Source organism: Anomaloglossus baeobatrachus, chromosome 3, assembly GCF_048569485.1.
Source record: "Anomaloglossus baeobatrachus isolate aAnoBae1 chromosome 3, aAnoBae1.hap1, whole genome shotgun sequence".
Taxonomy (NCBI): Eukaryota; Metazoa; Chordata; class Amphibia; order Anura; family Aromobatidae; genus Anomaloglossus; species Anomaloglossus baeobatrachus.
Window position 1 is genome coordinate 706,208,418 of NC_134355.1, and position 16,782 is coordinate 706,225,199.

The 16,782-nt window shown below is 48.2% G+C and overlaps 1 protein-coding gene across 2 annotated transcripts in view; it reads right to left on the minus strand.

Moving 5' to 3' along the window:
- Positions 1–7,075: 7,075 nt before the first annotated feature.
- The window catches only part of CCDC121 (coiled-coil domain containing 121), a 184,017-nt gene continuing 174,310 nt past the window's right edge, over positions 7,076–16,782 (minus strand). For both annotated transcript variants that reach the window (XM_075338894.1, XM_075338895.1), the window contains exon 2: positions 7,076–8,315. In XM_075338894.1, coding sequence (XP_075195009.1) covers positions 7,452–8,315 — 864 coding nt within the window. In that variant the 3' untranslated portion in view covers positions 7,076–7,451. The remainder of the gene's footprint in view (positions 8,316–16,782) is intronic.

The following is a 16,782-nucleotide window of genomic DNA, read 5'->3' on the forward strand; positions in this document are numbered from 1 at the left end:
CTTTACTGTCAAGTATCGAGCTGGCCGCAAGAACGGCAACGCAGATGCTCTGTCCAGGATGCCTCACCTAGCAGACGAGGGTGAAGATGAAGATGATCTGGAAGAGATTGAGCTGCCAGCGTTCCATCGCCATGGAGCAAAACAGTGTCGGCAGTCGCGTGCCAACCGCCAAGAGGTGACCCTGAACCCACTACCTCATTACAACTGGAAGGAGACCCAGGAAAATGATCCAGCGGTGGGCTTGGTAAAGAAACTGATCAGCCAGCCTGGCGCCAGCCTTGACAAAGGAGCCCCACCTGAGGCACAGTACCTATGGAAGGAGAGGGGTCGATTATTCATCTATCAAGACAAACTTTACAGGAGCATCATTGACCCGAGGACGCATGAGAAGGTGTGGCAAGTGATTGTACCACAGAAGGATACGAGGATGGTGCTAGAAGCCTATCACAATGGTGCAGGCCACTTTGGTTGGAAGAAACTGGAGGCCCTACTTAAAGTAAGATTCTACTGGGTGGGCATGAGATCTGCCCTAGAGAAGTGGTGTCGAAACTGCGGGCCTTGCAATCTTAGAAGAAAAGACCAGCACCGCCAGAGAGCACCACTCCAGCCCATCCAAACTAAACGGCCCCTGGAGATCGTGGCCCTGGACCATGTAAAGTTGGCACCCAGCAGACAAGGCTACAACTACGCTCTCACTATGGTTGACCACTACTCCAGATTCCTGGTGGTAGTACCAGTCAAGGACTTGACAGGTCAAACTGCAGCCAAAGCTTTCCAGACACACTTCTGTCGACCACATGGCTATCCAGATCAAGTGCTCACTGACCAAGGACCAGCCTTTGAAGCTGAAGTGTTTAAGGAGTTTTGTAACCTATACGGCTGCCAGAAGATCCGTACTACGCCTTACCATCCTCAGACCAATGGCATGTGTGAGAAGATGAACCACATCATTCTCGATCTTCTGAAGACGCTCCCACTAGAAGAACGAAGTCAGTGGCCGGAAAAGCTGCCCGATCTAGTGGACATGTATAACAACATCCCTGTGAGTTCCACGAACTGCACACCGGCATACCTGATGAGGGCCAGACCAGGGAGATTGCCAGTAGATCTGGAAATGGGAGTTGAGACCCCTGAAGACCATCAACAAGGTGCTGATTGGGATTCCAACCGCCAAGCCCAATACAAGAAAGTACAAGAGTGTGTGGAGCGAAGCCTGACTCAGCAGCGTGAGAAACAAGAAAAGGCCTACAATCAAAAAGCACCTGCTGTTCCTTTGATGCCAGGAGATATAGTTCTCAAGGGAAAGAGAAGGCGTCATAAACTTGACAATCACTGGGAAGAAGAACCCTATACTGTGTTACCATCAACGCTTAGCAATGAAAAGACATGCCTTATCAGCAAAGATGGAGGAAAAACAACAGCTGTCGTTTCTAGAGATCGCCTAAAGAAATGTCCTGAACAACTAAGAATCCCTGAAGAAATTCCCAACCCTTTGCCAGTTCAGGAACCAAAAGAAAGGATGATCCATACTGCGCTTGGAGATTTTCCAGCAAGTTGGCCTCAATACAATGGAGCAGTTGTTATTCCAGTCATTACATTCACTCAATCTAGAGAAGTAGGAGACCTAGAAGCACCTGTTCAGAACCTAGAAGTGCCAAATGTAGCTGAAGCAGAAAACCACGCATTGGTATCAGTACCCAGTACACCCAGAATTCACATTGAGACACATACATCGGGTGGGAGGACACAACCTCAGACAGATGACAGTATAGTACTGCGTAGATCAACCCGCAGCAACTTTGGTCAGCTCCCATTACGCTATAGACAAAGTACAGTTTAGTTCAAAGTGACTGTATGAAATGTAATGTTTAACCTGTTATAGTTAAGTAACGTTTAAGCGAAATGTGCCCACAAGGACTATTGTGAGACCTCCTTAAAATGTTAGACCACTGGTTATGAACTGGCTTTAACCACAAACTTTGCATTGTAAAAAGTTGCCTTCTTGGTACCAACCACAGAGTCTGCCTGTTGAGGGGCATGGCTCTGCACCAACAAGGGGGCACGCCTGTTTATGGGGCCTGCCCTCCAACACTCGGAAGCGGGTACGCCTGTTTATGGGGCCTACCTTACACCACTCCCCTCAGGAGAGGAAGATTGGAGGAAAGGTCTGGGGAATGTGATGGCCCAGACCTGGTTACCAAAAGGACCGGTGACCTACCTCCTGGAGGTTTTTGGGTGGGTTCGGACATGTGGGTGGTTGGTGGTGGAATGGTACCTGGCATGTTTAAATGTAAATAATTGCCCCTGTGTGGGAAAAGTTTGTATTTACCTTTTTTTTCTTTCTCTTGTCTTTGCAGCCCGAGGACGTGCTGATGATAACTAAGGGGGAATGTGGCGCCCCTGACCTGGTCAGGCACCACAGAGTATTGCACCCATGCGGGAGCAATGCTTCCAGGTAATCTCCAAAGGCCAGGATGAGGTGCACACACAAACATATAGTGACCAGGCCTCCCACATCACCAGAGGGGACCCTTGGGTAGCCAGAAGGAGTTAACTTTCAATTCCCAGCTAGGGGTGTGTTCAGGGGCTGGTTGCTAGGAAGCAGGGCAGAGAGAGAGAGAGAGGAAGTGAGGGAGTGGAGAGGAAGAAGTTGAAGTGTATGGAGGGGGGAGCAGAGAAGCTCCCGTGCAGACAGGTCCTGAGGAGTGCTGTAGCTGAAAGCGGAGGAGAACGGAGTACTGTGGGTCGGCCTGAAGAGCATCCAGAGAAAGAGGGGTGGCTGAGTACGGAGATCCCAGTATCCGAGCACACAAGGGGAACTAGGTCCCCAGAACAGGCAGCAGATCATCCAGAGCTGCTTAACCTACAGGTTGGGGGGGTACTTCATGCCCTCACCACGACTACACAGAGCTTGAGCCAAGCAGCACACCAGGCCCATAAGGGGACAGGGCCAGAAGCCATCCCACCAAGGCCACGCTGCCGGCAGACGAGCCAGAGAGAGGGGAGCAGGGTGGTAACAACTTCCCTGGAGGGGTCCTACTACGCTTCAAGCAAAGGATCCTCCTAAAACAGAAAGAGTGCAAGGAAGGCGAGTGGACAGCTACCCTCAGAACGGCCTCCTGGAATTCCTGGTTCCACCTGGTTATCACAGTGTCGCCCGGGCATCTCACCGTGACCTCCAAACAGTGAGTAAACACGTTAAAAGACTTCTTGGACTGTGTTTGAGTCATTCTGCGACTTGTGGTACTACAAACCCACACCGGGCCCTGGGGCTTGCCTCACTCTCAGGAGGCTACTATATCCGACTGCACCCACCATCAGCCCCAGGCGTCCCCTAACCTGCAGTGGCGGTCCCCACTGACCGCAATACTGAGAGTGGCGTCACGATCAAAACTGAAGATTCCCTACCTGTGACCAGCACCAGCTACGTGGAGTCCCTGAAGGTATGCACCGATACAACACCTGTGGGGCTTCACACCTGCTTACGCATTCCCAGTATATATTTTTTCTCACGGTGTGGCTTGAACTCTCCTCACCCCTGTATCACACATCCACTATTTCAGCGGGTCTACTTCTCCAAATACACTGTCTTACACTTCCAATGAAACAAAAAGAATTTTTTTGTTCATTATTCTTTATAAGTAATTGATGAGAACACGATTATAAAATTTTTTCTATACACATTTAATTTACCAGTTTATATGAATTTTTTCATTTCTTAGTCCATTCGCATCAATACTCTTTACACTCCATACACGTTTTTTATAGATACACTTTTTATTTACACTTGTTATATATATGCAAAGAAGGAAATATGAAAAAAAAAAAAAAAAAAAAAAAAATTTTCCACATAGGTATATTCATATATGTATAATTAAATAGTTATACATCCTTTTTATCATTTTTTATCATATCATATCATTTTTTATCATATCATATCATTTTATATTTTTTTATATCATATTATGTTATTTTCATATTTATTTATATTTATATATATTCACACCAAAAAAAAGTTTTTCCAAAAAATTCTTTTTATTTTATACACATATATATACTTTTCTTCATTCTTCACGATAGCTCACGTCAATCCTCCAGTGCCACTATTTTATTCATCCTGATTATATCGAACTTTTATACATCTAACACTTCAGCATGTGCAACTGGTTACACCCTATCTCTAATCACAACCATAAACCTTTTTTTCTTCTCCTTGTCTCCCTTTTTTTTCTTTCTCCCCTCTTTTTTTCCTTTCTCCATTTTCTCTTTTTTCTGAAAAGCTCCACGTGGCAATGAGTCACTGGTTCTTTGACGTCAATCCTGATGACGTGTTCACTCATTCTGTTCAAGGCTTTATATCTCACACTGTGCTGTAGCACATGTTATGCTGTTCTTTTCTTGTACTGTCTTGTCCTGATGAAGAAGGCGGATATGCCTTCGAAACGCGTTGACTTGTGCCAATAAAGGAAAGGATTTATTTTATCCATCGGAATCGTGGTTTTCTAGCGCAGCATTTAACCCGGTTTTCTCCCAGCCATCCTGTTATCTGCTATTTGGGATGTAAGTGACCATACCCCCCCCCCCCCCCCAGCCTGTATCATATTGCAATCAGGCTTCAGCAGTAGCTATTGTCATTGATTTGGTGGGGGTTGCATATTGTGACGGGGTGTACATCAGAGCAAAGAGAGACAACAGGCCGAGGATGATCCAACAGGTTTACTAACAGGAATACAGGAACAGCACACGACAAGTCCAAATAAAACAGATTCGGGGGCACCTCCCGATAATCCAAAGTGCCAGATCACAACGTAATAGTCCTTTTCAGAGTCCCAGAAATCCCACACAATCCACTGGACGGCGAGGTCTGTCCGCAGATTCAGATCTCGCTCCCTTCCTCTTCAAAAACTCAACTCCCAACTGCATTTAGAAACAGGAGTGAATTGTTTGAGCTCGTGGGCCCGCCCCTCAAGGGTAGGGGTCTATGCAATGGTTGGGCCCACTAGAAGATTCTAGAAGGTTGGCTCCGAGATGTCTACAGGTTTGTGTAGTTGGCGTTATCCACTGCTTACGAAACAATGAGAAGTTCCCCTGGCTGTGTGGACAAGAGATAATTGCATTATGGGCCCAGAGACACAGGAGATGGGGGGAAGGTATGGTTACTTACATCCCAAGACATTTCAAAGTGTTCAGTAAGTACAACCAAAGGAAAGTGACATCACATCCTGACATAGTATTACAGCAAATACAGTGAGAAGGTAAAATACATCATGACACATATATATATATTGTTCTTCTCAGCATGGGACTTCTCCAATCTACAACTTGGTAAACAGAACAGAGCCAGCAGTCTAAAGTCCATTCATGCATCAAATGGCCAGGGGGAGGTGTGCCCACCTAAGGGGCTGATCCCAGGAGAGAAGAACATGTTAGTTCAGTTAGTTGGAGCTCGGCTGGAGAAGGACTAGGATCCATAGCTGAGGCTGGATCCTGGGGTCTGTGTGTGTGGACTGTTACAGACTGGAGATCCGCGGCCACGTGGGATGGTGTTTTGTTGTTCACCTGTTGGACTCAAGGAACTCATATAAGGACCATTGCTCTAATTTCCCTGGCATCGGAATACCAGGCGGTGCCCCTGGATCTTTTGTTTTTCTGTTGTGGACTCCTTGCCGATTTGAAGGATTTATATTTATGTTTGCTGCTTATTCTTTGTGGTTCCAATAAAGCCCTTTGGATTGTTCCTTGGCCTGGCGTCCCTCACTGCTCTGTTGCATACCCCGTCACACTGAATACTTATGACCATGTGATATACTGAGCAAAGGGGCTGAATACTTATGACCATGTGTTATACTGAGCAAAGGGGCTGAATACTTATCACCATGTGTTATACTGAGCAAAGGGGCTGAATACTTATCACCATGTGATATACTGAGCAAAGGGCCTGAATGTCATGATGTATGTAGTTTTCTCCATCCCATATTTTTGTATAAGATGCCATGTGATGTATTTTACCTTCTCACTGTATTTGCTGTAATACTATGTCTTGGGATGTAAGTGACCATACCTTCCCCCAGCCTGTATCATATTGCACTCAGGCTTCAGCAGTAGCTATTGTCATTGATTTTGTGGGGGTTGCATATCTATATTGTTCTTCTCAGCATGGGACTTCTCCAATCTACAACTTGGTAAACAGAACAGAGCCAGCAGTCTAAAGTCCATTCATGCATCAAATGGCCACGTGGAGTTATGCTTTGTTGAGTGAAGGGTGAGGACCTGTGCTAAGGCCAGCTCCTTATCGCCCGTACATGGACGATTGGACTTTGAGGACTTTTGCATTCTCCTTGGCGCCCCCGGACCTATTTCCTTTGTGTGGACTCTAAAGAACCATTTTAATATTGCATGTTTTATGCTCCCTGCCTCATTAAATCTTCTTGGATTGTTCCTTGGCCTGGCGTCCCTTACTGCTCTGTCGCATACCCCGTCACAGTGAATACTTATCACCATGTGATATTTCAGTTTTTCTTTTATAATAGATTTGCAAAGATTTCTACATTTTTTTTTCCTGTCAAGATGGGGGGATGGGAAGATGGGGGACGCGAAGATGGGGGACGGGAAGATGGGGGACGGGAAGATGGGGGGGTGGGAAGATGGGGCGCAGAGTGTACATTAATGAGAAAAAAAATTGTACCAAATGGCTGCAATGAAACAAAGCGTGAAAAATGTAAAGGGGTGTGAATACTTTCCGTACACGCTGTATATGTGAGGGCTGAGGGGAGGCTTTAGTCATTAGTTTATACAAATCAGAGTGAAAAGGGGGTTAATGCCGCGCATCAGCCAAAATGAAGATGTAGCACGTTGATGTTATAAACGTATTCTTTTATTCCATCGGTCTACGCGTTTCGAGGATATACCTCTTCTTCAGGACCAGTGCATCAACATAGTATACTATGTTGATGCACTGGTCCTGAAGAAGAGGTATATCCTCGAAACGCGTAGACCGATGGAATAAAAGAATACGTTTATAACATCAACGTGCTACATCTTCATTTTGGCTGATGCGCGGCATTAACCACCTCTTCACTCTGATTTGTATGCACATTCACGTGGGGCTGCAGCAGACGCCATCATCCTATGCTCTATCAGTGGTTGTGACTATCACAACCATTTCAGGTGAGTGTATTTTTCCTGATCTACCTCACTGATCTGTTGGTATTACACTATCAGCGCTCCTTATTTTTCAGCTTATTTAGTCATTAGTTAGCAGGAAGGAATGGGAGGGAATTCAGTGCATGATCTTAATATGGCGCCAATATGGCTGACAGGAGGTCGATTCTTGTGTTACCCTGTATCTAGGGCAGATGGATTATACGGAGGTATTTGAAGCGATCAGATCCTATGCAGTACATTAGATGATGATGGGGCAGTGAATCTTCAGCTTCTCCTGTATTTACGTGTCATGGATTCGGGAGGATAGCCGCCATCTTGAGCTTCCTCTGGACATTCCCCACCTCTTCGCGGCATTGTTGTTCCCTCTGCAGATCCTGGTTCTTTTCTTCAAGCCGCTTCTTCTGCAGCTGCAGGGTTCGGTATTGCTGGATGAGATGGAGCAGTTCTTGTCTCAGGCTCTGGTTTTCTTCTTTGACCCTGGTGGTCACATCCTTCAGAGCCTTCTTGGCCTCCTCCTGGGCCTTCTGGGTCAGCTGGGCGAGCTGATGCTCAGAGTTGTGTTGACATTGGGTTTTTTCCCTCAGGAAGGCGCTCTTCACCCTCAGCAGGGCCTCCGCATGCTTCCCTCGGTGGGTCATGACTTCATCCTTTAGACGTTTGATGAGGGACACTTGCTCCTTCTGCAGTTCTCTCATGGGCTCCAGTTCTAGGAGCTCCTTTCTCAGGGTTTCGAGTTTGGCTTCTCTACGGAGCAGGAGATCCCGCAGCTTCTGTTCTTCATCAGAGAATTTGGACTCCAGTTCTTGTTTCTGCTGCTGGATGTTCTGAAGCTCCCTCTGGTTCTGGTCGTTCAGGCTGATGATGACATCCTGGCGTCTCTGGCTTCTCTTGCTCATGTATAGCAGGTATTCCTGGCTCTCCACCCGAACCTTCTCAGCCTCTTCCTGAAGGAACTCATTCTCCCTCCGTAGCTGCTCCAGTCGTCGCCTTAGTCCCTCTTGCTCGGCCATCAGCTGGTTGTGTTCACCCTGCAGACGCTCCTCTCTCTCACTCACCACATGTTCCTTCTCCTCACATCCCTCCTCTCCTTGCTCAGGGGCTTCAGATATGGGGGATTTCAACGGTTTTCCTGGTAACTTCTTTGGTGGCATCTGCAAAATACAAAAGAAAAGGCTGAGGGTTATACCAGCACCTATTATCCTGATAGAATGCTCCCTAAAAGTCTGTAGTCACTTCATTCATCGCTATAAGGTATACACCGTATGTGTGCAGATTTTTATAGGTTGTGATTGTGTGTATGTGTGTGACTGTGTATACACGTCTCAACCTTGAAATTATAACACCAAGAAGGACAAGTGGTAAATTCTGAAAATGCCAAGATGGAGACGTCATAAATCTACGAGTGATGGAAAATGGAACAACATTTATCACATCATCTGGATACAGAAATCCCGACACTGGCATTATCCTTGACACCACCAATGAGATAGGACCCTGATTGTGTGGTCCGAAGTGACGCTATTAGTCACGATACTATCCGGATCTCCACTGTGTGACCGGCACGAGGATTTAACATTTAAACATCTCCTGATGAACCCCCAGACACTCTGAGGGAGAAACGCGTTGAGATGAGATGGGACCTGTTTGAGATGAGATGGGACCTGTTTGTGATGGGATAAGTACAATTTATATTTATAATGGAATGTACAGTCATTGTGGTGCTGCATTTTTGAATATATGTGCATTGGCACAAGTATGAGATATTTTTCTCTTACACTTCTGTAGTTGGTACATTTAAAGAATTTTTACTGACTGTAGAGAGCAGCTACCAGACAAGTATATGACCTGCACAATATACATATACACGGTGTATGGTGATGGTGGTAGTATATGTGGAGTGGAGGGTCAGTAAGGGACAGCCGCCGAGGAGCAGGGGCACCGAGTAAGTTAGGGTGTTTAACACTCCGCTGGTAGGTAGGGGAAAATCATAGGGTCAGCATTAGGTTACCCCTACCCCTGCCTAACTATTATCTCTAAAACATCATTTGATATCGATACGGTTGGCGCACTGGTCCCTCTCACCTTTCATCCACCTGTGTTTTGTGGCTATTATATGTGACTGCATTGACAGTTTTTTAGTAAGTTGACTAAATAAAGACTTGGTATTTTAAATAGGGATTTTTTTCTTGGTTTGGTAGAAATCCCGACACTCCCAGCTCCAGCTGCGATCCCTGAGGTTACTAATGGTCATCTGTGGAAGGTTCTGCAGCAAAATGTAAAAATCATCAGGATCCACTGCTGGCAGCTCCTGTATAATCACCGACCAACGACGTCCCAATGGGGTTAATGGAGACAGGACCGGAGATGCTGCAGCCAAGGACACAAGTCTGGAGAATCTTCAGCCAGGGGAGACAAGTCTGGAGAATCTGCAGCCAGGGGAGACAAGTCTGGAGATGCTGCAGCCATGTGAGACAAAACCAGAGATGCTGCAGCCAAGGACACAATTCTAGAGACCTGTAGCCAGAGCCAGGGGAGACAAGTCTGGAGATGCTGCAGCCACGTGAGACAAGTCTGGAGATGCTGCAGCCATGTGAGACAAAACCAGAGATGCTGCAGCCAAGGACACAGTTCTAGAGACCTGCAGCCAGTGGAAACAAGTCTGGAGACTCTGCAGCCAGGGGAGACAAGTCTGGAGATGCTGCAGCCATGTGAGACAAAACCAGAGATGCTGCAGCCATGTGAGACAAAACCAGAGATGCTGCAGCCAAGGACACAATTCTAGAGACCTGCAGCCAGTGGAGACAAGTCTGGAGACGCTGCAGCCAGGGGAGACAAGTCTGGAGATGCTGCAGCCGTGTGAGACAAAACCAGAGATGCTGCAGCCACAGGAGACAAGTCCGGAGAGGCTGCAGCCACAGGAGACAAGTCTGGAAATGCTGCAGCCACGTGAGACAAAACCAGAGATGCTGCAGCCAAGGACACAATTCTAGAGACCTGCAGCCAGTGGAGACAAGTCTGGAGACGCTGCAGCCAGGGGAGACAAGTCTGGAGATGCTGCAGCCGTGTGAGACAAAACCAGAGATGCTGCAGCCACAGGAGACAAGTCCGGAGAGGCTGCAGCCACAGGAGACAAGTCTGGAAATGCTGCAGCCACGTGAGACAAAACCAGAGATGCTGCAGCCAAGGACACAATTCTAGAGACCTGCAGCCAGTGGAGACAAGTCTGGAGACGCTGCAGCCAGGGGAGACAAGTCTGGAGATGCTGCAGCCACGTGAGACAAAACCAGAGATGCTGCAGCCACAGGAGACAAGTCCAGAGACTCTGCAGCCAGGGGAGACAAGTCCAGAGACTCTGCAGCCAGTGGAGACAAGTCCAGAGACTCTGCAGCCAGGGGAGACAAGTCCAGAGACTCTGCAGCCAGGGGAGACAAGTCCAGAGACTCTGCAGCCATAGGAGACAAGTCTGGAAACTACAGCCACAGGAGACAAGTCCAGAAATGCTGTAGCCAGGGCAGACAATTGCAGAGACGCTGCAGCCATGGAAGACAATTCTGGAGACCCTGCAGCCACGGGAGCACAGTTAGGTGACACACATTGCTCACAGTAATGTAAGGAATATGCAGACTGGGGTTGTCTTGTGGAGGAAGTCTTCGTGAGACACATTTCAAAAATAGCCTCACCACTGGTTCCACCACCAACTCAATATAATGCCGAGCAGTTAGTGACCTGGAATGAAGACTGGAGGGGTCCGGCTACTGTGCCCCCCACACTATAATCAGGAGAGCAGGAGCGGTGGGATCTTCCCTTGTGAAGGCTTCTTCATGGCGTTGCCCATGTGGTTACGTGAGATTAGAACAGCGCTTACTGATCCGATCTGTGCCACAAGTGGCATTAGGTGTCTGACCCCGAGACTAAAGGGGGCTTTACACGCTACGATATCGTTAATGAATTATCGTCGGGGTCACGTCGTTGGTGACGCACATCCGGCGTCATTAAAGATATCGCAGCGTGTGACACTTATGTGCGACCTCAAACGATCGCAAAAGCGGCCAAAATCGTTTGCCACGGAGCGGTCGTCCTGAAACATAAAATCGTTCTCTTCTAATTAGCGATGTTGTTTGTCGTTCCTGCGGCAGCACACATCGCTATGTCTGACACCGCAGGAGCGACAAACATCTCCTACCTGCCTCCACCGGCTATGAGGAAGGAAGGAGGTGGGCGGGATGTTATGTCCCGCTCATCTCCGCCCCTCCACTTCTATTGGCCGGCTGCTTAGTGACGTCGCACGACCCACCCCTTAGAAAGGAGACGGATGGCCGTCTAGAGCGGCGTCGCAGGACAGGTATGTCCGTGTGACGGGGACTAACGAGGTTGTGCGCGACGGGCAGCGATATGTCCGTGTCGCACAACCTACGGGGGCGAGTACGATCGTTTGCAATCTTGCTAACGAGATCGCAGCGTGAAAAGCCCGCTTAAGGCCTCAGTGAGGCGTCCGTGTGGCCTATACATGGTCTGGCCGTGGTTTCCACTCATTATAGTCTATGGGGGTGTTCACATGTCTGTGTTCCTCCCAGACCATGAGTCCGTCTAAAAATCATGTCTCCATGTCTGTATATTACAGCCATCGTGGCTAAAAGAACCAACACAAGTCCATGAAAATCACAGACGGCACCTGGATGGCAGCAGTGTCGGTGCGCAGCCCGTGTGCTGTCTGTGATAACACTGCCATAAACAGGAGAAGCTTTGTCATCTATGTGCGATCCATACGTGAAAATCCCTGCGGACCCTCTGACCACTCGTCTATCTAGGTGAAAATCACTGCGGACCCTCTGATCACTCGTCTATGTACATGACAATCACTGCGGACCCTCTGACCACTCGTCTATGTACGTGAAAATCACTGCGGACCCTCTGACCACTCGTCTATGTACATAACAATCACTGCGGACCCTCTGACCACTCGTCTATGTACGTGAAAATCACTGCGGACCCTCTGACCACTCGTCTAAGTACATGAAAATCACTGCGGACCCTCTGACCACTCGTCTATGTACATGGAAATCACTGCGGACCCTCTGACCACTCGTCTATGTACATGAAAATCACTGCGGACCCTCTGACCACTCGTCTATGTACATGAAAATCACTGCGGACCCCCTGACCACTCGTCTATGTACATGAAAATCACTGCGGACCCTCTGACCACTCGTCTATGTACATGAAAATCACTGCGGACCCTCTGACCACTCGTCTATGTACATGAAAATCACTGCGGACCCTCTGACCACTCGTCTATGTACATGAAAATCACTGCGGACCCTCTGACCACTCGTCTATGTACATGAAAATCACTGCGGACCCTCTGACCACTCGTCTATGTATGTGACAATCACTGCGGACCCTCTGACCACTCGTCTATGTACATGAAAATCACTGCGGACCCTCTGACCACTCGTCTATGTACATGAAAATCACTGCGGACCCTCTGACCACTCGTCTATGTACATGAAAATCACTGCGGACCCTCTGACCACTCGTCTATGTACGTGAAAATCACTGCGGACCCTCTGACCACTCGTCTATGTACATGAAAATCACTGCGGACCCTCTGACCACTCGTCTATGTACATGAAAATCACTGCGGACCCTCTGAACACTCGTCTAAGTACATGAAAATCACTGCGGACCCTCTGACCAATCGTCTATGTACATGAAAATCACTGCGGACCCTCTGACCACTCGTCTATGTACATGAAAATCACTGCGGACCCTCTGACCACTCGTCTATGTACGTAAAAATCACTGCGGACCCTCTGACCACTCGTCTATATACATGAAAATCACTGCGGACCCTCTGACCACTCGTCTATGTACATGAAAATCACTGCGGACCCTCTGACCACTCGTCTACGTACATGAAAATCACTGCGGACCCCCTGACCACTCGTCTATGTACGTGACAATCACTGCGGACCCTCTGACCACTCGTCTATGTACATGAAAATCACTGCGGACCCTCTGACCACTCGTCTATGTACATGAAAATCACTGCGGACCCTCTGACCACTCGTCTATGTACATGAAAATCACTGCGGACCCTCTGACCACTCGTCTATGTACATGAAAATCACTGCGGACCCTCTGACCACTCGTCTATGTACATGAAAATCACTGCGGACCCTCTGACCACTCGTCTATGTACATGGAAATCACTGCGGACCCTCTGACCACTCGTCTATGTACATGAAAATCACTGCGGACCCTCTGACCACTCGTCTATGTACATGAAAATCACTGCGGACCCTCTGACCACTCGTCTATGTACATGAAAATCACTGCGGACCCTCTGACCACTCGTCTATGTACATGAAAATCACTGCGGACCCTCTGAACACTCGTCTATGTACATGAAAATCACTGCGGACCCTCTGACCACTCGTCTATGTACGTAAAAATCACTGCGGACCCTCTGACCCCTCGTCTATGTACGTGAAAATCACTGCGGACCCTCTGACCACTCGTCTATGTACGTGAAAATCACTGCGGACCCTCTGACCACTCGTCTATGTACGTGAAAATCACTGCGGACCCTCTGACCACTCGTCTATGTACGTAAAAATCACTGCGGACCCTCTGACCACTCGTCTATGTACGTGAAAATCACTGCGGACCCTCTGACCACTCGTCTATGTACATGAAAATCACTGCGGACCCTCTGACCACTCGTCTATGTACGTGGAAATCACTGCGGACCCTCTGACCACTCGTCTATGTACGTGAAAATCACTGCGGACCCTCTGACCACTCATCTATGTACGTGAAAATCACTGCGGACCCTCTGACCACTCGTCTATGTACGTGAAAATCACTGCGGACCCTCTGACCACTCGTCTATGTACATGAAAATCACTGCGGACCCTCTGACCACTCTTCTATGTACATGAAAATCACTGCGGACCCTCTGACCACTCGTCTATATACATGAAAATCACTGCGGACCCTCTGACCACTCGTCTATGTACATGAAAATCACTGCGGACCCTCTGACCACTCGTCTATGTACGTGAAAGTCACTGCGGACCCTCTGACCACTCGTCTATGTACGTGAAAATCACTGCGGACCCTCTGAACACTCGTCTGTGTACATGAAAATCACTGCGGACCCTCTGACCACTCGTCTATGTACATGAAAATCACTTCGGACCCTCTGACCACTCGTCTATGTACGTAAAAATCACTGCGGACCCTCTGACCACTCGTCTATGTACGTGAAAATCACTGCGGACCCTCTGACCACTCGTCTATGTACATGAAAATCACTGCGGACCCTCTGACCACTCGTCTATGTACATGGAAATCACTGCGGACCCTCTGACCACTCGTCTATGTACGTGAAAATCACTGCGGACCCTCTGACCACTCATCTATGTACGTGAAAATCACTGCGGACCCTCTGACCACTCGTCTATGTACGTGAAAATCACTGCGGACCCTCTGACCACTCGTCTATGTACATGAAAATCACTGCGGACCCTCTGACCACTCTTCTATGTACATGAAAATCACTGCGGACCCTCTGACCACTCGTCTATATACATGAAAATCACTGCGGACCCTCTGACCACTCGTCTATGTACATGAAAATCACTGCGGACCCTCTGACCACTCGTCTATGTACGTGAAAGTCACTGCGGACCCTCTGACCACTCGTCTATGTACGTGAAAATCACTGCGGACCCTCTGAACACTCGTCTATGTACATGAAAATCACTGCGGACCCTCTGACCACTCGTCTGTGTACATGAAAATCACTGCGGACCCCCTGACCACTCGTCTATGTACATGAAAATCACTGCGGACCCTCTGACCACTCGTCTATGTACATGAAAATCACTGCGGACCCTCTGACCACTCGTCTATTTACATGAAAATCACTGCGGACCCTCTGACCACTCGTCTATGTACGTGAAAGTCACTGCGGACCCTCTGACCACTCGTCTATGTACGTGAAAATCACTGCGGACCCTCTGAACACTCGTCTATGTACATGAAAATCACTGCGGACCCTCTGACCACTCGTCTGTGTACATGAAAATCACTGCAGACCCTCTGACCACTCGTCTATATACGTGAAAATCACTGCGGACCCTCTGACCACTCGTCTATGTACATGAAAGTCACTGCGGACCCTCTGACCACTCGTCTATGTACATGGAAATCACTGCGGACCCTCTGACCACTCGTCTATGTACATGAAAATCACTGCGGACCCTCTGACCACTCGTCTATGTACATGAAAATCACTGCGGACCCTCTGACCACTCGTCTATTTACATGAAAATCACTGCGTACCCTCTGACCACTCGTCTATGTACATGAAAATCACTGCGGACCCTCTGACCACTCGTCTATGTACATGAAAATCACTGCGGACCCTCTGACCACTCGTCTATGTACGTGAAAATCACTGCGGACCCTCTGACCACTCGTCTATGTACATGAAAATCACTGCGGACCCCCTGACCACTCGTCTATGTAGATGAAAATCACTGCGGACCCTCTGACCACTCGTCTATGTACATGAAAATCACTGCGGACCCTCTGACCACTCGTCTATGTACATGAAAATCACTGCGGACCCTCTGACCACTCGTCTATGTACGTGAAAATCACTGCGGACCCTCTGACCACTCGTCTATGTACATGAAAATCACTGCGGACCCTCTGACCACTCGTCTATGTACATGGAAATCACTGCGGACCCTCTGACCACTCGTCTATGTACATGAAAATCACTGCGGACCCTCTGACCACTCGTCTATGTACATGAAAATCACTGCGGACCCTCTGACCACTCGTCTATGTACATGAAAGTCACTGCGGACCCTCTCACCACTCGTCTACGTACATGAAAATCACTGCGGACCCTCTGACCACTCGTCTATGTACATGAAAATCACTGCGGACCCTCTGAACACTCGTCTATGTACATGAAAATCACTGCGGACCCTCTGACCACTCGTCTAAGTACATGAAAATCACTGCGGACCCTCTGACCACTCGTCTATGTACATGAAAATCACTGCGGACCCTCTGACCACTCGTCTATATACATGAAAATCACTGCGGACCCTCTGACCACTCGTCTATGTACATGAAAATCACTGCGGACTCTCTGACCACTCGTCTATGTACATGAAAATCACTGCGGACCCTCTGACCACTCGTCTATGTACATGAAAATCACTGCGGACCCTCTGACCACTCGTCTATGTACATGAAAATCACTGCGGACCCCTGACCACTCGTCTATGTACATGAAAATCACTGCGGACCCTCTGACCACTCGTCTATGTACATGAAAATCACTGCGGACCCTCTGACCACTCGTCTATGTACGTGACAATCACTGCGGACCCTCTGACCACTCGTCTATGTACATGAAAATCACTGCGGACCCTCTGACCACTCGTCTATGTACGTGAAAATCACTGCGGACCCTCTGACCACTCGTCTATGTACGTGAAAATCACTGCGGACCCTCTGACCACTCGTCTATGTACGTGAAAATCACTGCGGACCCTCTGACCACTCGTCTATGTACATGAAAATCACTGC